At 47.1% G+C, this 19,653-nt stretch overlaps 1 protein-coding gene across 1 annotated transcript in view; it reads right to left on the reverse strand.

The window, feature by feature from the left end:
• LOC143838587 (solute carrier organic anion transporter family member 1A2-like) overlaps positions 1-3,248 on the reverse strand; it is a 65,369-nt gene extending 62,121 nt beyond the window's left edge. The window contains exon 1 of the mRNA XM_077340152.1: positions 3,093-3,248. Within this exon, the coding sequence (XP_077196267.1) occupies positions 3,093-3,122 (30 nt within the window). The 5' untranslated portion in view covers positions 3,123-3,248. The remainder of the gene's footprint in view (positions 1-3,092) is intronic.
• Between the last annotated feature and the right edge of the window lie 16,405 nt (positions 3,249-19,653).

Below are 19,653 nucleotides of genomic sequence, written 5' to 3' on the forward strand. Positions count from 1 at the left end.
CACCTGGAGATGAGCCGTAATTCCGGGATACCCCCAGGGGCTATTCTTCTTCTTTATTGTTCCCAAGTCTCCTTAAGCACTGCATTCCCATTCTAAAGGTAAAGGTAAAGGTATCCCCTGTGCAAGCACTGGGTCTTGGGGTGACACCCTCCATTGTTTTCATGGCAGACTCTATACGGGGTGGTTTGCCAGTGCCTTCCCCAGTCATTACCGTTTACCCCCCAGCAAGCTGGGTCCTCATTTTACCGACCTTGTAAGGATGGAAGGCTGAGTCATCCTTGAGCCGGCTGCTGGGATCGAACTCCCAGCCTCATGGGCAGACATCTTCAGACAGCATTTCTACTGCCTTACCACCCTGCGCCACAAGAGGCTCTTTTGCATTCCCATTCTACTCCTCCGTATTTCCCACCTCCCAATTTCTAAAATTACGTTCAGTATCCATGCATGCACATCTGGTGTACATCTCAGTTCCTTTGCATCTTTCCCCTCGGTATCGCCGCACACTTGCAGATAGAACCAGTGGCGTATCTAGTCCTGCATCCTGTTTCCTACATCCCTACAAGTGCCCCCAGAAAGACTACAAAGAGGTCAAAGCTTCTTATCTTCCCTCCAAAAACTGGTATTCTGAAGCATGCTGCCTCTGAACAAGGAGGTTCTACTTAGCAATGTGACAGAACAACCCCTCCTTTGCTGGTTGCCAACTCTGGGAGGGCTGCAAAAGGGTCTCTCTGGGTAACCACCACCACCATCTGATTGTTGTGCATGTCTTCCTGCTGCAAGGATCAGGACTTCCAGCTGCCCCTTCCAATTTTGAGGCCTCACCCCTATGTCTCACACAGCCCAGTTTGTGAGCACCATGGGGGCAATTTACTGCAGGGTACACCCCCCACAAAAGAGCTTGCCAAGCTCCCTCCCCTGACCCTGAATCTTCCCCTTGCTCTGAACTAGCATTTCCAAGATGGGGGAGTTCTATGTGGGTCAGAGAACCACTGCCAGCTTCACATTTATAAAGGCTTATAAGCATTTCTTCAACACATTTCTTCAACACAGCACAAAGTTAAGCAAAAGAGTGAAAAGAAATTGGATGAAACGCAATCCTCCAACTCCCTCTGCTAAAACACACCCTATTTGATGTTAAAAAAAGAGGCGTCAGCTTTCTTAATAGGTTCTTAGTGGATATTCATCAGCTCCCCTAGCAGCCAAATGGTCAGAAATGGTTGCCCACTTCCTCTCAAACCAGAGCAACCTTCTTTTTCAATGGTCAGCATGCAAAAGAGAACGCCACCTGGGTCAAGGGGATTAAAACCACCTTCTGTGTCACACCCACTCCTGGGCATTCTGGGAAAAAGAAGTTCCCCCTCCCCTCCCAAAAAAATCCCTGCCTCCAGGAAGGGGAAGAAGTGAAAAGAAAGTAGATCTTCTTGATTCATCTGAAAAGCCAACAAAGGCTAAATCGAATTTCAGAGTAACATAACTCATTAAAAATGCTAATCACACAACTTTGTTCTCCTTTTGTCATGCAAACGGTTCGCTAACAATAGAATATATGGAAATTATTCTAATCATGCCAGGCAGGTTGTGTCACTGGGATGGGACAATGGTGAATTATTTTATATTATTATATCCATTTCTGTTTAAGTCCTCAAATGACAGATAAGAAATCCATTTCCTTTTTAGGTAACATTTTCAGGTCTGTGAAAAGAGGGGGTGAAATCTGTGCCTATAGAAAAATCTACGTCTAAAGTGCATTGAAAGTGCATTATCTAACAAGTGCGGAATCAGCCATATACATTCTATAGTCCCATCAGTGTTTAATCCAAGTGCCTTCCCGTCTCTAATTTATCACTTGTTCATACGCCTCGTGCCGCACGGTATAAGAGTCATTCTTAGATTGCTCATACATTCAGATCAATATTCTTTGTTAACGCTGGCAATTGAGTGTGGGGTTTCTTCCAATTTTCCAATAATAGACCTTGACTTGGTGCACAGATCAGATTAATGGAAGAAATAAACCTGATTGACACATTGCCAAGACTAAGGAACAATAACGTTCGGGTATTGATAGACCTCGTCCCCTGCCAGTCCCTCTCAAAATCAGTTTGAGCAGGAAACGGGCTATGTAGGATCAAAGACACAACAAAAGAAGGAGAAGAAGAAGGAGAAGGAGAAGGAGAAGGAGAAGGAGAAGGAGAAGGAGAAGGAGAAGGAGAAGAAGAAGAAGAAGAAGAAGAAGAAGAAGAAGAAGAAGAAGAAGAAGAAGAAGAATAGTTGGTTCTTATATGCCGCTTTTCTCTACCCAAAGGAGACTCAAAGCAGCTTACAGTTTCCTTCCCTTTCATCTCCCCACAACAGATACCCTGTGAGGGAGGTTAGTCTGAGAGAGCCCTGATATCACTGAAGAAGAAGAAGAGCTGGTTCTTATATGCCGCTTTTCCCTACCCGAAGGAGGCTCAAAGCAGCTTACAGTCACCTTCCCATTCCTCTCCCCACAACAGACACCCTGTGAGGTGGGCGAGGCTGAGAGACCCCTGATATTCCCCATTTAAATTGTGAATGAGGCCGAGAAGGTGGCCAACTTCAAGTTGGGAGGATTGTGAAGATTTGGGGGTGGATCCGGAGAAGAGCAGGGTTTGGGAGGGGGGATTAAAGGTGCCTGTGGCCTCAAACTTTGTTATGCTGCTCCAGACCAACACAGTAACCCATCTAAATCTATCTTCACAAAGCTTAGTCTTTGGAAGAAAACTTGTCCTGACAGTCTTACTGTCAGAGGGTATCTGAGACACATACGTGCTCTGGAGCGACTTGGTGAGGCCTCCCTCCCTCGCAAACACACACAGAGACATACAGTGACTCCCTCCCCTCCCCTATCCATTTCCTCCCCCTTAACTGTTGGTTTCCCAGCGTCCTCCTTGCTTCTTCTCCCCTCCTCACTTGCAAAAACACACACACACAGACTCCATCTCCGTTTCCCCTCCCGTTCCCCCCTTTACCTATTTCCCCCTTTACCAAGCTCCCTCCCTCCAAGCAAACAGACACATGCGTGCACACGCTCACATGCACACTCCCTTTCCCCCTCCCGCCCTCCTGCTTACCTGCTCCTCCGCTGCTGCCTCGGCCCCCATGGGTCGTACAATGGCTGGTTAGGCCCCAGGGCCAGCGTGGCCACTGCAAAGGCCTCAGGGGTGGGGCAGCCACTGACTCAACCCCTGTGGGTCATGCAGCAGCTGCCCAGGCTCCAGGGGCTGGCAGAGCTGTTGGCTGGGCCCTCCTCAACTTCTGGCATGCTTCGTGGGCGGGAAAACAGACATCACGTCCATCTACATTTCCATTTGACGAGGCACGCCAGAAGATGTGTCCCACATTGGAATGCCATCTGTTCTTAGTAGGAGGTTCTGGCATCCCTAAGATATTAATACATAGTTTATAGGAAGGAGTGCTACTGAGGTGAGGCTAGGCAACCTTCACAGACGCGGCGGGCCTGCTCCAAGCCCCGCACTGAAGCCTGGCCTGGGCGCCCCCTCCCCACCGAATCTGGAATGGGCCAAGGGCCAACAGGCTCCTGATTGGCCCCTTGGCCCTGAACTGACACTCGGAAGGTTTTTATCCCAGACTCACCCCACCCCTTTCTCCACCCAGTTACCCCTTACTCCTTTATTCTTACTGCTCCCGCAGGAGCGGTTTACAGATGTGTTCCAAACATTGATTCCTCTTCTCCTCAAGAAAATTGCCGCTTTGGAAGGTGGACTGCATGGTATTTTAACTAACCAAGGTCCTTCCCCTCCCTAAAGCCCTACTTTCCGGGCTCCACCTTCATATCTCCAGATATTTCTAATCCCAGGATGAAAACCCTTACAGCTTCTGGCTCCCCGGTTCTTCAGAGGAAATTTGGCCTTTCCCCCCTTATTAGGAGTATCCTAATTTTTTAGCTCCCCCTAGTGGACTCAGAGTTAGTCTTGAAGAAGAAGAAGAAGAAGAAGAAGAAGAAGAAGAAGAAGAAGAAGAAGAAGAAGAAGAAGAAGAAGAAGAAGAAGAAGAAGAGTTGGTTCTTATAGGCCGCTTTCTCTACCCGAAGGAGTCTCAAAGCGGCTTTCATTTGCCTTCCCTTTCCCATCATCACAACCAACACCCTGTGACGGAGGTGAGGCTGAGAGAGCCCCGATATTACTGAAGAAGGACACTTGCCTAATTTTATGGTTGGGGGTCACCACAACATGAGGAACTGTATTAAAGGGTTGCGGCTTCAAGAAGGTAGAGAACTACTGCTGTAAGGGCTCTCCTCCTTTGACAAAGATTGCCTGTTGAACACCACTGAAGGAAGAAGGACGGTTTTTGGAAACTACGCAGGAGAGCTAATATGTGTCCGATGAGTTTTCCTTTCCTTCTTCTTCCAGCGGAAATGCAGTGGGTGGAGAAGGGAGTACCAGTTACATATCGTGTTTCAACTTGACAAGAAGCCAATTCCTTCTTTGAGTAATCAGAAGTGTGCGTTAGAGCTACGCGATCTTGCAACCCCTTCGGCAGTGAAGGAACCACAGAAATAAATCTAAGGGAACGGAGGCAGAGAAACATGTATAAGTATCTTTTTGATCTAACAGGAATCTCCTGCTGACGTGAAATGTAAGCGGGGACTGAAATGACTCAACAGAAGAGTGTAAAATGTGGAAAAAACTCAATTTCTTTTGCCTCGATATGAGGATGGAATTGACACAGGCCAGGGAAAAAGATGTTTCACTCCTGGAATTGGGGTGGGGGGGTCCTCCAGTCGCCTACACCTTCCCCTAGAGGAAACATGATTATTCAGATGGTAAAGTTTCCTACTTATTCCACTGTCCTCAAACTTTGTTCTATACCGTCTGTTAATAAAAAATATATACCCAGGCATTGGTTGATCTCTCTCCTCTCCTCTCCTCTCCTCTCCTCTCCTCTCCTCTCCTCTCCTCTCCTCTCCTCTCCTCTCCTCTCCTCTCCTCTCCTCTCCTCTCCTCTCCTCTCCTCTCCTCTCCTCTCCTCTCCTCTCCTCTCCTCTCCCCTTCCTTCCTTCCTTTTCTCCTTCCCTTCCTCTCTCCCATCCATCCATCCATCTCTATATGTGTCTATGCATTGTCTATCTGTCTGTCTATCTCTGTCTGCCTACCTAACTACCTTCCTACTTTGTGTGTACCCTTCCCTTCCCCCCAGTGGGGCTTACGATGTTCTATTCTCCTTCCTTTTATCCTCACAAACAACCCTGCAAGGTAGGTTAGGCTGAGAAAACATTTCCTCTCAACAGGAATCTACAGGAACATACAATGTTCTTCTACCCTTAAGGCTGCCTACTCCAGGCTGGGAAATTCTGAGAGATTTGTCTGAGAAGGACAAGGTTTGGGGAGGAGAGAGACCTCCATGAGCCTGAAAGCCATAGAGTTCATCTTCTAGAGCAACCATTTTCTTTAGGGGAACTCATCTCTGTAGCCTGGAGATCAGGCAGAATTCCTGGAGATTGCTCGTCTCTACTGGGAGGTTGGCGGCACTACCTCTCCTCCCTTTTATCCTCCCAATAACCCCGTGAAGTAGGTTAGGCTGAGAAGATGGGACTGGTCACCCAGGAAGCTTCTGTTGTGGACTTTCAATTCAAACCTAAGTCCATTCCGCACACACTGGATAATGCACTTACAGCTTACAGTGTGCTTTTGCAGCTGGATTTTCCTGTGCAGAACAGGAAAATCTACTTCGAAAGTGCATTGAAAGCACATTATCTAGCATGTGCGGAATAGGCTCTGCTTTCCCCAGAACCAAGTCTGACACTCCAACCACTCCATAACATTGGCTCCTTTTCAGAAGACCTCATTGCGTGGTCTCTGGATCGGTCCATGTGGCCTCCATGGGTGTAGCTTGTGTTCCAGTTTTTAAAACTCATTTATATGATCTAGGGATGCCTGGACCTGGGGATCGCCTGGAATCACAGCTTACCTCCAGGTGACAGAGACCAGTTCCCCAAGAGAAAATGGCTGCCTTGAAGGGTGGACTCCATAGCATTCTACTCCATTGAGGTTGCTCCTCACTCCAAATCCTGCCCACTCTCAGCTCCAACCCCAAGATCTCCAGGTATTTCCCAATCCAGAGCAAGCAACCCCATATCTCTGGGTTCTTTTGCCAGCCTAACTTCTGAATGTGTGTATGTGATGGAGGGGGGGGGACTAACATAGAAGGGCCTCCAAAGTTTTCTCCGTTAATCAACAAGACCTTAATTCTCAGGCAAACATGTCTCTCCAAAGACAAAATGTTCCCATCGAACAATAGGCTCGCTGCTCTTCTCAGAGCTTGTACCATTGTTAATACACTCTGATCGATGGAGACCTATACTAGCGAAGTGTAATGTCCTTCGGGCCTACAAATACCCCAGAGGCCATGAATCCCTACGAATGACATCTGGATTGAAAAGGAGTTAGAAAGCGTCAGACTTGTTTGGTTTGACACCCTTCATCATTACCAGCATTAACATGGCCCATAATGCAAGGAATTTTCACAGCCGTGCATTAAACCTTTTGGCTCACTCACGCCTTATGCATCCACTCATCCCGTAAATCACCCATTACGCATTCATGAGATTCTTCCCCAGATGCTTAATTGGAAGGCTTGATGCCTCTCATCCCCTTTTTTTGGTACGCTGAAGCTTCACACATTCCGGGTACATGTGGGACGTGTGTGCCATCACTTCGAGGTGACGATTCTTTAATATACCAAATGAAGCCTTCAAGGACACAGGAGGAGAGCGGGACCATGGTCACCCTGACCGGTAATTTGAGAGAAAACTGTCGCTCCCTTCCAGACTTTTGTGAGATCTGAATCTTTGGGTGGTTCTCTAAAAAGAAAACAGCTCTTTCCAGGACCTTTGAACCTCATGGGGGGCCTTTTAACCGAGAACATCCTGAGCCCTGAGAAGAGCCAAAATCGCACAGATGTTACTTTTTTCTTAGAGAAAGGACAAAGCGATCTTGTAGAACTTGAACAGGACTGGAAGAGAGGGATGGGGAGGGGAATGTGAGCGAATCAGGAATAGTTACGGAGGATGGATGAGCGCTTTGTGAGTCACTCCTTGAGGACACCTTCGAAAGCAAGGCTGAACTTCTACCCGACTGGGGTTACCAACCTCCAGGTGGAGCCTGACGACGTCCCGTGGTTAAAACTAATCTCCGGGCAATCGAGATCGGTTTGCCTGGAGGAAGTCCAAAATACACTGCATGGAGCTGAACAAGGATAACAAAACAGGATAAGAAGCAGCCGCAATTAGATGTAACTGCGCTCCATTTACGGCATGAGAAACTCCTTTACCTGTTGCTTATCATGCCTTCACGCTCACAAACATTTTTGAGCACCTCCCTCTTGATCATCTTGATCCTCCTCCCTCCTTTCTCTAGAGCTGGGGTAGTCAGCATTCGCTGGCAGGGGCTCATGGGAATTGTAGTCCATGGACATCTGGAGGGCCGCAGTTTGACTACCCCTGCTCTAGAGGTAGGGATGGGTAGAGGGTGGCATTCTGCCATGTTCTCTGTTCTAATGTGATTTTATGTCTTGAGTTTTTGTGTCCTTTTAATGGGCGGTTTAATTGGATTTTATTGAAAGTTTTTAACCCATCACGAGCCGATTACGGGAATGGCAGGGAATAATAACAAGAACAAGAGCAATAAACAGCACATTTTAATGGATGCACAATGATCCCGCTTATTTCATCAATCCAATGATATGCAGACCCCCACGTATATTAAAGTGCTTGTGCAAATTTGAACTGGTTTTGCTGCATACGTGGGACAGGATTTCCCCCTCTGCTTGACTTAAGATTTCATGCCTAAGGAGGTGGTGAGCTCCCCCTCACTGACAGTCTTCAAGCAAAGGCTGGATACACACTTTTCTTGGATGCTTTAGGATGCTTTGGGCTGATCCTGCGTAGAGCAGGGGGTTGGACTAGATGGCCTGCATGGCCCCTTCCAACTCTAGGATTCTGTGATTTTATGACTTCCTGAGCGCTTTAATACAGGTGGGAGTATGCAATTGCTGATTCTTAAACATTTATACTGAGATTTTTTCATTGCATGGATAAAATTAGTGGAAACATTGTGCAGCTATGTGAATATGCAGTTTGTTACAAAAAATTGTTTTTGTGAAGGCATAATATGTGACAGGTAAAGGAGTTCATTATTTCTCATTGTGTAAATGGAGCATAGTTATGTCATAGAATCATAGAGTTGGAAGATACCTCATGGGTCATCTAGTCCAACCCCCTGCACTACGCAAGATACTCACAACCCTCTCGCTCATCCACGGTAACCTGCCACCCCCTCGAACCTTCACAGAATCAGCCTCTCTGTCAGATGGCTATCTAGCCTCTGTTTAAAAATGTCCAAAGATGGAGAACCCACCACCTCCCGAGGAAGCCTGTTCCACTGAGAAATCGCTCTAACTGTCAGGAACTTCTTCCGGATATTTAGATGGAATTTCTTTTGAATTAATTTCATCCCATTGGTTCTGGTCCGTCCCTCCGGAGCAAGAGAGAACAACTCTGCTCCAACCTCTACATCAGGGGTAGTCAACCTGTGGTCCTCCAGATGTCTATGGACTACAGTTCCCATGATCCCCTGCCAGCATGGACTACAACTAGAAATTGTAGTCCATGGACATCTAGAGGACCACAGGTTGACTACCCCTGCTCTACATGGCAGCCTTTTAAATACTTGAAGATGGTTATCAGATCCCCTCTTAGTGGTCTCCTCTCCAGGCAAAACAGACCAAGCTCCCCCAACCCTTCCTCCTACATCTTGGTCTCAAAACCCCTTACCATCTTCATTGCCCTCCTCTGGACATAGAATCATAGAGTTGGAAGGGACCTCCAGGGTCATCTAGAACAACCCCCTGCACAATGCAGGAAACTCACAACTACCTGCCCCCCACAGCCACCCTAATTTCATGTCCAAATGATCCCCCCCACCACCACCACCAAAAATCTCCAGAATCCCGCCTGGCTTGAAGGAAATTCATCTACCATTCTAATTGGGGCTGCTGGAGGAAGTGGCTGCTTTGGAGGGAGGATTTTATAGCAGTGCCCCTCCCCTCCACAGGCTCCACCCCCAAAATCTCCAGGTATTTCCCAGCTCAGAAAAGGACCCTGTTTAGCATTCTGCTTCTTCTTACTTAGAAGAATTGTAAACGATTAATAATCTGGATTTGGAGCATGAGCAATCTGACGCAGCTTTCTTGTCCTTTCGTTCACTGACATTGTTTTTCTCTTCTCACGCCACGGATGCACTGATGCATTTTTAAGAAACTCCCCACCCCCCAAAAACCAATCCAGATGAAATTGTAGATATGAGTTAGTCGCAGCCCTTCTGTGCAGTATTTTGCAGCTATGTAAATGCACTGCTGCACGGCATCCTGCCAAATACTCAACCCAACCACACCTACAAAGACGTCAACAATGGCCTTTTTTTTGCAATGTTTTAGTAATGCACGTTGGGTTTGAAAACTACGACAAACCAGGGAAATATTTCATACAAAATTTGGAAATCTGCCCCCAAGGGGGCAACTCCTATTACATCACTTCAGAAAAAGAGAGTTTAACAAAATATCCTGCCTTTCCCTACCTGATGAAGTCCCCAAATGGCTTACAAAACGCCTTCCCCTTTCCCTGTGAGGTGTTTAGGGCTGAGAAAGCTCTGACAGAACTGCTCTGCAAGAACAGCTTTAACAGAACTGTGAGTAGCTCAAAGCCACCCAGCTGGCTGAATGCGGAGGAACGGGGAATCAAACCAGGTTCTCCAGATCAGTGTCCACCACCTTTAACCAGCACACCAAGCTGATGTAAAGCAGAGGACACTTTGAAAAGTAAGGAGAAATTCAAGTAAGACAGTCAGAGAAGACAAAAACATGTTGAGTGACAACTGACTCATAAGGACCTAATCCACAATTCTGCCCCTTTTGGATAATGCACTTTCAATGTGCTTTTGCGGTGGGATTTTCCTGTGTGACATGGGAAAAGCTGCCTCTAAAGTGCATTGAAAGAGCACTATCTAATGTGTGCAGAATGAGCCAAAGGTTTCCAAATTGCGTGACAAGCAGAGGTGCTTTTGCTTTCTTCTGCAAAGCATCCCAAATATTCCCCATTCAGGAAGCATCCCTAAACTTTACCCATTGAGCTCCATCCAAAGCCAGTCCTAAGAATCTTTGGAACCAACAGAGGACAAGATGGAGGTTTGGTGTTCTCACCCCGTTTGCTCCCAACTGGAGCCGAGTGAGTTTGACAATGGGCTCCATGGGAGGAATCACATTTATCATCTCCTTTACCTTCCTCGGGGCCCTTTGGAGATGGTGGGTCAAGTTTAAAGAAAGATTCCGAGACCAGAATAAATCCCAAAGCTTGAAGAACAACGTTTCCATTTCCATAAGGTCATCTTTCCAGACTGGAAGGGGAAAAGGGCACAACTGTGACGCTGACTGTCATCCTGCCCAGAGTAATTTGAAATGGAACGGTTGACGGCCCACGTTGGCTGATCGTTTTATTATTATTTTTTACAGTTTTCACCACCAGGTTCAAGACAGGCCGACCTTTTCAGAGAAATGGCTCAGAATGACATGAAACGGCTTCTCATAGCAACCATGGACATCTCCAGGGCCCTTGCTCCATCCCTCCCAGAAATCCACCCATGCATTCTGCTCTGGACCTATTTGCAGCAAATCTGAGTTCCATGTACTGTTTTCTGCATTTTAGGTAAACGGCCCTGAGCCTCAGGGGAGGGTGGTATATAAATGAGTGAGTGAGTGAGTGAGTGAATGAGTGAATGAATTAAAAAATAAAAATGAAAAAATGGAAAAATAAATAGCGAGTTTTCTTGGCAAAGATACTGGAGTGGCTTGCCATTTCCTTCTCCAGTGGATCACCTTTTGTCGGAGTTCTCTGCTAAGACCTCTCCGTCTTGGGTGGCTTTGCACGGCATAACTCATACCTTCACTGAGCTACACAAGCCCCTTGGCCACGACAAGGCACGATCCTTGAAGGGGTAGCGTTCATACATCACTCAAGTCAGACTAATGGTGGCTAATAAACCAATTTCCAACTATGGCTCCCAGCCGTGGTTGGATAGATCCTAAATATCCATAGTGGCAGTCTTCAAGCAAAGGTTGGATACACACTTTTCTTGGATGCTTTAGGATGCTTAGGGCTGATCCTGCGTTGAGCAGGGGGTTGGACTAGATGGCCTTTATGGCCCCTTCCAACTCTATGATTCTGTGATTCTATAGTGAGTAGAGTCTGTGTTCAGATAATCGGGGCAGGGTTATTCACTTGGAACACGTGCTATGGGCCCTGCACTTCCAGGGATCCCACACGGTGCTTCTTCCCCACCAATGGATCAGAGGTGTCGTCTCTCTCCTTCCCCCCTTTCCCCTCTTTTAAGAACATTCGGAGTTCCACGGGGAGGGTGGTGCTTCATCCCCAGTCTGGCTGCTCTCTCCGGAATTGTGCTCCGCTTGGATCCCACGAATCCTTAAACCACTCCTGCAGAGTATGATTGGATACTATGTGTGAACTGAGGCCTCAGTTCCAGCCCTGGAGATATGAATGAGATGTTGGGGGGGGGGGGGGATGAAGTGGTGCACAGCGAATGCTCCTATGGCGACCACGGTGGTTTCATTTGTCCAAAGGCAGGTTTAGCATCACGACAACATCATGACAGGCACTGGAAAGAGGCAGAAGTCGCCAGTTGGGAACGTCTGAGCTATCGAAAAGCATTATGATCAAAGGAAATAGAACGTCGTTTGCTTGGGGGGGGGGGAGGAACCAAAAGATGGGCTCCTATTGAAATTAAACCTGTGGCTTTGAAAACAAAAGACCAAATAGGGGTTTCCCCCTAGAATCATAGAATCATAGAGAGTTGGAAGGGACCTCATGGGTCATCTAGTCCAACCCCCTTCACTGTGCAGGACACTCACAACCCTCTCGCTCATCCACTGTCACCTGCCACCCTCTTGAACCTTCACAGAATCAGCCTCTCCGTCAGATGGCTCTCCAGCCTCTGTTTTAAAATCTCCAAAGATGGAGAACCCACCACCTCCCGAGGAAGCCTGTCCCACTGAGAAACCGCTCTCACTGTCTGAATGTACCCACATTAAAAATTTAATATTTACTTAGTTATTAATTTCTTGAGAGTCTTTTGATTGAACCAGTCAGTGAACTTTCATAAAAACAGTTAGTGTATTTATTTTAAAAGGCCAGATTGGTGTAGTGCCTCATCTGGAAATCCGCTTTTGATTCCCTGCTCCTTCACAGGCAGCTGGCTGGGTGACCTTGGGCTAGGCACAGTTCTGTTAGAGCTGTACTCAAAGAGCAATTCTGTCAGAGCTCTCTCAGTCCCACCTAGCCCACGGTGTCTGTTGTGGGGAGAGGAAGGGAAGGCGATTGTAAGCCGCTTTGAGAGTCCTTTGGGTAGAGAAAAGTGGGGTATAAAAGCCAACTCTTCTTCATTGCTCACAAATCCCCAGGTACTAAGTGGCATCTTAAAAGAGACCCAAGTTCCTATCACTTTTTTCTCCATCACAAAGCTAGTGCTAGTCATGGCTCTCAGTCTAAGCATCCTCGCAGGATTGTTGTCGCAAACAATCCTGGATTAACCAAGAAGAAGAAGACCTAAATTTTAATACCCCACGTTTCACTACCTGAAGGCATCCCAAAGTACCTTACAAACACTCTTTCCCTATAATAGGCATGCTGTGAGGTAGGTATGGCTGAGAGAGCTCTAAGAGAGCTGCTCTGCAAAAGAGCCCTAAGAGAACTGGCTAATAATAATAATTTATAATAATAATAGTGATAATAAACAACTGATGTGTTCCACTTTAAATGTGTTGTCAGATATCACCTTTGTTTTCATCTCACGGCATGAGAGTTTTGCTTTCATCTTAATATTATTATTTTTTATATTTATATACCACTGCTCTTGGCCTGCCATGTCAGTTAAGCAACAAAAGGGCCTAGAGGTACCATTGCTGGGCTGTCCTAAGGCAATCAGCCCCAATCCTGCCTTGGTTGCAAGGATGCATCTGGCATAGGAGCCTCGACACTTCAGTGGGCTTAGAACAAGGGCAGAATAAATACTGTTTCATTGATATGCAAATATAATTTAATTGAATGCAAATTTGCCCAGCTAAACGGTCTTGGCGGGTGAAAGCGGTAATCCACATGGCAAATATGAAATATATAAGGATGCGACTGGACTCTGCTAATGTCTTACTTAAAAGCGTGAACCAAAATGAGCATCTCTGACAAGCTCTTTAACAGTCCTTAGATCAGAACTGGATGGCACTTCACACCTGCATATGCAGAACTCCAACCCACTGGAGCAGAAAAACACTTCTTTTGTGCTTCAAAACGCTGCTGGTGCTCATTCATAGGCTTGCACTGTTTTACACCAGTTCCCTTCTCAGTATGCCAGTCCTCAGCACCTGTGAATACTGCCCCCCCCACACACAAAAGTCCTGATAATGAGTAAGATTGGCAACTCTCAGTTTGGATATTCCTGGGGATTTGATGGGTGGAACATGGAGATGGTGAGGTTTGGAGACTGGAGGGACATCAAGAGGGAGTAATGTCTCAGAATCCACCCTCCAAAGCAGCCATTTTCTCCTGGGGAACCATTCGTGGTCATCTGCTGATTAGTGAAAACAGGAGGAGATCCACCTGGGTGTTGACACCTCAACAGGGCCTTCCTTGGAATCGAGGGGACCCAAACAGTTTCTTATCGTGGTGGTGGTGGTGGTGGTGGGGGGGGGTACGGACCAGGTTTGTGTGTAGAGAGCCAGTTTGGTGTAGTGGTTAGGAGGGCGGACTTCTAATCTGGCATGCCGGGTTCGATTCTGTGCTCCCCCACATGCAGCCAGCTGGGTGACCTGGGGCTCACCCCAGCACTGATAAAACTGTTCTGACCTGGCAGTGATATCAGGGTTCTCTCAGCCTCACCCACCTCACAGGGTGTCTGTAAGCCGCTTTGAGCCTCCTTCGGGTAGAGAAAAGCGGCATATAAGAACCAACTCTTCTTCTTTTTCTATGAACCTTCTCCTCAGTTACATCCCGAGGGTTTGTTGTTGTTATGTGCGAAGTCGTGTCCGACCCATCGCGACCCCATGGACAATGATCCTCCAGGCCTTCCTGTCCTCTACCATTCCCCGGAGTCCTTTTAAGTTTGCACCTACTGCTTCAGTGACTCCATCCAGCCACCTCATTCTCTGTCGTCCCCTTCTTCTTTTGCCCTCGATCGCTCCCAGCATTAGGCTCTTCTCCAGGGAGTCCTTCCTTCTCATGAGGTGGCCAAAGTATTTGAGTTTCATCTTCAAGATCTGGCCTTCTAAAGAGCAGTCCGGGTTGATCTCCTCTAGGACTGACCGGTTTGTTCGCCTTGCAGTCCAAGGGACTCGCAAGAGTCTTCTCCAGCACCAGAGTTCAAAAGCCTCAATTCTTTGACGCTCGGCCTTCCTTATGGTCCAACTTTCGCAGCCATACATTGCAACTGGGAAGACCATAGCCTTGACTAAACGCACTTTTGTTGGCAGGGTGATGTCTCTGCTTTTTAGGATGCTGTCTAGATTTGCCATAGCTTTCCTCCCCAGGAGCAAGCGTCTTTTAATTTCTTTGCTGCAGTCCCCATCTGCAGTGATCTTGGAGCCCAGGAAAATAAAATCTGTCACTATCTCCATTTCTTCCCCATCTATTTGCCAGGAATTGAGAGGGCCGGATGCCATGATCTTTGTTTTCTTGATGTTGAGTTTCAAGCCAACTTTTGCACTCTCCTCCTTCACCCGCATCAACAGGCTCTTTAGTTCCTCTTCACTTTCTGCCATTAGAGTGGTATCATCTGCATATCTGAGGTTGTTGATATTTCTCCCTGCAATCTTGATCCCAATTTGTGACTCCTCTAATCCCGCATTTCTCATGATGTGCTCTGCATATAAGTTAAATAGGCAAGGCGACAGTATACAGCCTTGCCGAACTCCTTTCTCAATTTTGAACCAGTCAGTGATTCCATGTTCAGTTCTCACTGTTGCTTCTTGACCTGCATATAAATTTCTCAAGAGACAAATAAGATGCTCTGGTATTCCCATCTCTTTAAGAACTTGCCACAATTTGTTGTGCTCCACACAATCAAAGGCTTTAGCATAGTCAATGAAGCAGAAGTAGACGTTCTTCTGGTACTCCCTAGCTTTCTCCATGATCCAGCGTATGTTGGCAATTTGATCTCTAGTTCCTCTGCCTCTTCGAAATCCTGCCTGTACTTCTGGAAGTTCTCGGTCCACATATTGCTGGAGCCTAGCTTGTAGGATTTTGAGCATAACTTTGCTAGCATGAGAAATTAGTGCAATGGTGCGGTAGTTTGAACATTCTTTGGCATTGCCCTTCTTTGGGATTGGAATGTAAACTGACCTTTTCCAATCCTGTGGCCATTGTTGAGTTTTCCAAATTTGCTGGCATATTGAGTGTAGCACTTTTACTGCATCGTCCTTTAAGATTTTGAATAGTTCAACTGGAATGCTGTCACCGCCACTAGCTTTATTGTTGCTCAGACTTCCTAAGGCCCATTTGACTTTACATTCCAGGATGTCTGGCTCCAGGTCAGTAACTACCCCACCGTGGTCATCAGGGATGTTAAGCTCGCTTTTGTATAGTTCTTCTGTATAATTTTGCCACCTTTGTTTAATCTCTTCTGCTTCTGTGAGGTCCCTACCATTTTGGTCCCTTATCATACCCAACTTTGCATGAAACGTTCTCTTCATATCTCCAATTTTCTTGAAAAGATCTCTGGTCCTCCCCATTCTATTGTTTTCTTCTATTTGTTTGCACTGTTCATTTAAGAAGGCATTCTTATCTCTTCTAGCTTTTCTCTGGAATTCTGCATTCAATTGGGTGTATCTTTCTCTTTCTCCCTTGCCTTTCACTTCCCTTCTCTCCTTAGCTATTTGTAAAGCTTCCTCAGACAGCCATTTTGATTTCTTGCATTTCTTTTTCTTTGGGATGGTTTTAGTTGCTACCTCTTGTACAATGTTGCGAACCTCCGTCCATAGTTCTTCAGGCACTCTGTCTATCAGATCTAATTCCTTAAACCTATTTGTCACCTCCACTGTGTATTCGTCGGGGATATGATTTAGTTCATACCTGAGTGGCCTAGTGCTTTTCCCTACTTTCTTCAATTTAAGCCTAAATTTTGCAACAAGAAGCTCATGATCTGAACCACAATCAGCTCCTGGTCTTGTTTTTATTGACTGGATAGAACTTTTCCATCTTTGGCTGCAGAGCACATAGTCAATCTGATTTCTGTGTTGACCGTCTGGTGATGTCCATGTGTAGAGTCGTCTCTTGGGTTGTTGGAAAAGAGTGTTTGCTATGACCATTGTATTCTCTTGACAAAATTCTACCAGCCTGTGTCCTGCTTCATTTTGTACTCCAAGGCCAAACTTGCCAGTTATCCCAGTTATCTTTTGGCTTCCTACTTTAGCATTCCAATCCCCCATGATGATAAGCACATCATTTTTGGGTGTTGCTTCTAGAAGGTGTTGTAGGGCTTCATAGAACTGATCAACTTCAACTTCAAGAACTGATCCCGAGGGTAGCAAGTTGATTTATTATATTTTTCGGTCGCCCCTCTCTAATACTTGGTAAAGGCTTCGGGTTTGCTGCCCTGAGGTAAGTTTTGTGGTGAGAAAGAAGAACACGGAGACCACTGAGGCATTGATTTATCTCCAGGCTGGGTTTTCAAGGCTAGGCCAGCAGGAGAGGTCTAGTGCAAAGGAGAGGCCCAGCCGTGGCTCACACATCTGAGCTAGCGAGGGCTTCTGAGGGCAGCCTGAATTCTCTTTAATGCTTTGGGCTACCAATAAGCTTTCACTGACTAGGTTGGATCCTTTCACTATATACTGCTTTTCTCTCCATGAAGGAGTCTCAAAGTGGCTTACCATCGCCTTCCCTTCCCTCTCCCCACAACAGACACCCTGTGTGGGAGGTGAGGCTGAGAGAGCCCTGAGATTACAGAAGAAGAAGAGTTGGTACTTATATGCCACTTTTCTCTACCCGAAGGAGTCTCAAAGCGGCTTCCAATCGCCTTCCCTTTCCTCTCCCCACAACAGACACCATGTGAGGTGGGTGAGGCTGAGAGAGCCCTGATATTTCTACTCGGTCAGTACAGCTTTATCAGTGCCATGGCGAGCCCAAGGTCACCCAGCTGGCTGCATGTGGGGGAGGAGCAAGGAATCAAACCCACCTTGCCAGATTCAAAGTCCCTGCTCCTAACCACTACATAAAGCTGCCTCCTTTATGATGCAAGGGGCTCTCAAGGCAAGTGAGAAGCAGAGATACTGTGTTCAGTTTTGGGCACCGCAATTGAAGAGGGATGTAGACAAACAGGAGCCTGTCCAGAGGAGGGCAACAAAGATGGTGAGGGGTTTGTAGACCAAGACGTATGAAGAAAGGTTGGGGGAGCTTGGTCTGTTTAGCCTGGAGAGGAGACGACTGAGAGAGGGTCTGATAGCCATCTTCAAGTATTTAAAAGGCTGCCATGTGGAGGATGGAGCAGAGTTGTTCTCTCTTGCCCCAGAGGGACCGACCAGAACGAATGGGATGAAATTAATTCAAAAAAAATCCGTCTCAACATCCGGAAGAAGTTCCTGACAGTTAGAGCGGTTTCTCAGTGGAACAGGCTTCCTCAGGAGGTGGGAGGTTCTCCATCTTTGGAGATTTTTAAACAGAGGCTGGGTAGACATTTGACAAAGAGGCTGATTCTGTGAAGGCTCAAGGGGGTGGCAGGTGACAGTGGATGAGCAATAGGGTTGTGAGTGTCCTGCATAGTGCAGAGGGTTGGACTGGTTGGCCCATGAGGTCCTTTCCAACTCTATTATTCTATGACTTGCCATTACCTCCCTCTGCTGAGCCTTCCTTGGTGGTCTCTCACTGAAGCCTTATGGTGACCCCAGCAAGGAGCTTTAAAGGTAAATTAGACGATTTGGCCACTGTTGTCCTCTGCAGACTCTTCCTTGAAGGGCTCCCATCCTAGGCTTCCCAAGATCTGATGTGGATGGGCTGTACGATGCTGCCTCTCCTTCCCCGAGGACCATAACCCAGGACGAAAAACACTTTGCTCCTATTCTATGAACCTAGCCTCAATACCCCGATGAGCATCTCATGCATAACAGCAGGCAGAGGGGGATTACAAGGAGGTATACACAATGGCTGCACAAGCAGAAATGAAAAAAAAAAAACACAATAGATTTTGCTTCCAAGGGAATCACTCCCAGGGTCTGAACAACGTACTAGGCAATTTCCACTGTGGGGCTTTTACTTTGACAAGTTGTGATCTGGCCGACCTTCCCTGACCGCATGAGAATGAGAAACAGGCTCGCTGGGAAAGAACAATATCGGAGCCCACGTATTGCGAATTTCACCGGTGAAGCTAAGTTGGGCTTCAGTGGCCAGACCCGATTAATGCCAAATGACACAGGAGCAGTGCGGTGATGAGGTAGCCGAATCGAACTGCCAGGGTGCAATTCCCTTTCGTGACAAATGTGGTCGTTTCAGCCCTCTCCCAGAAAGAGCACACAAATTGTCAAGGGGAAAAGACAGGAGGGAATTGCTTATGACGAGAAAGGGAAGGGTGTTTTGGTGGGGTGGGGAGGGGTCCCAGGTGGGTGTAAAATCACAGAATCAGAGAGTTGGAAGGGACCTCATGGGTCATCTAGTCCAACCCCCTGCATTATGCAGGACATGTGCCTATAGCTATGCTTTCCAACCATGTACTACCACTTCTGGGGTTTCTTGAAGCCTCAAAAAAGTGTCAGGGGTTTCTCAACAGTAAAAACACTGAGAAAGGCTGGTCTAGTTCAACCCTTTGCACACTGCAGGAAACTCACAACTACCTTCCCACCCACATTGATCCCAATTCCATGTCCAGATGATGCCCCCCCACCCCAAACCAGAATCCATGGCCAGTCTGGCCTGGAGGAAATTCACCTTCTGATCTCCAAGTGGCAATTGGTATTTCCCTGAGCATGCAAGTAGGCCACAAGAAGAAGAAGAAGAGTTGGTTCTTATATGCCGCTTTTCCCTACCTGAAGGAGGCTCAAAGCAGCTTACAGTTGCCTTCCCTTTCCTCTCCCCACAACAGACACCCTGTGGGGTGGGTGAGGCTGAGAGAGCGCTGATATCACTGCCCGGTCAGAACAGTTTTCTCAGTGCCATGGTTGAGCCCAAGGTCACCCAGCTGGTTGCATATGTCGGAGCGCAGAATCGAACCTGGCATGCCAGATTAGAAGTCCGCTACACCAAACAAGCACCAACACAATCCCCTCTGCCCACCCACTCACCACTCTGCCTAAGTTGACGTCTTCATTATGGTAGAGCCAGGGGTTGGAATGTCACAGTGGAATGCCCTGGGTTCAGATCCCCACTGAGCCATAATGCTTTATCCGCACAACAACCCTGTGAGGTTGGCCGGGCTGAGAGAGTCATACTGGCTCTGGGTTCCTCATCGAACTTCACAGCTAGGTATGGATTCCAACCACCGTTCTCCAGGTCTTAGACAATATTCTTGCCATGACAGCAAGCAGACTAATTTTTGTTTCCACTGCATCAGTGTTTTTAAGTATAGGGCGCGT

This window comes from Paroedura picta, chromosome 5 (assembly GCF_049243985.1).
Source record: "Paroedura picta isolate Pp20150507F chromosome 5, Ppicta_v3.0, whole genome shotgun sequence".
In the NCBI taxonomy this organism is placed as follows: domain Eukaryota; kingdom Metazoa; phylum Chordata; class Lepidosauria; order Squamata; family Gekkonidae; genus Paroedura; species Paroedura picta.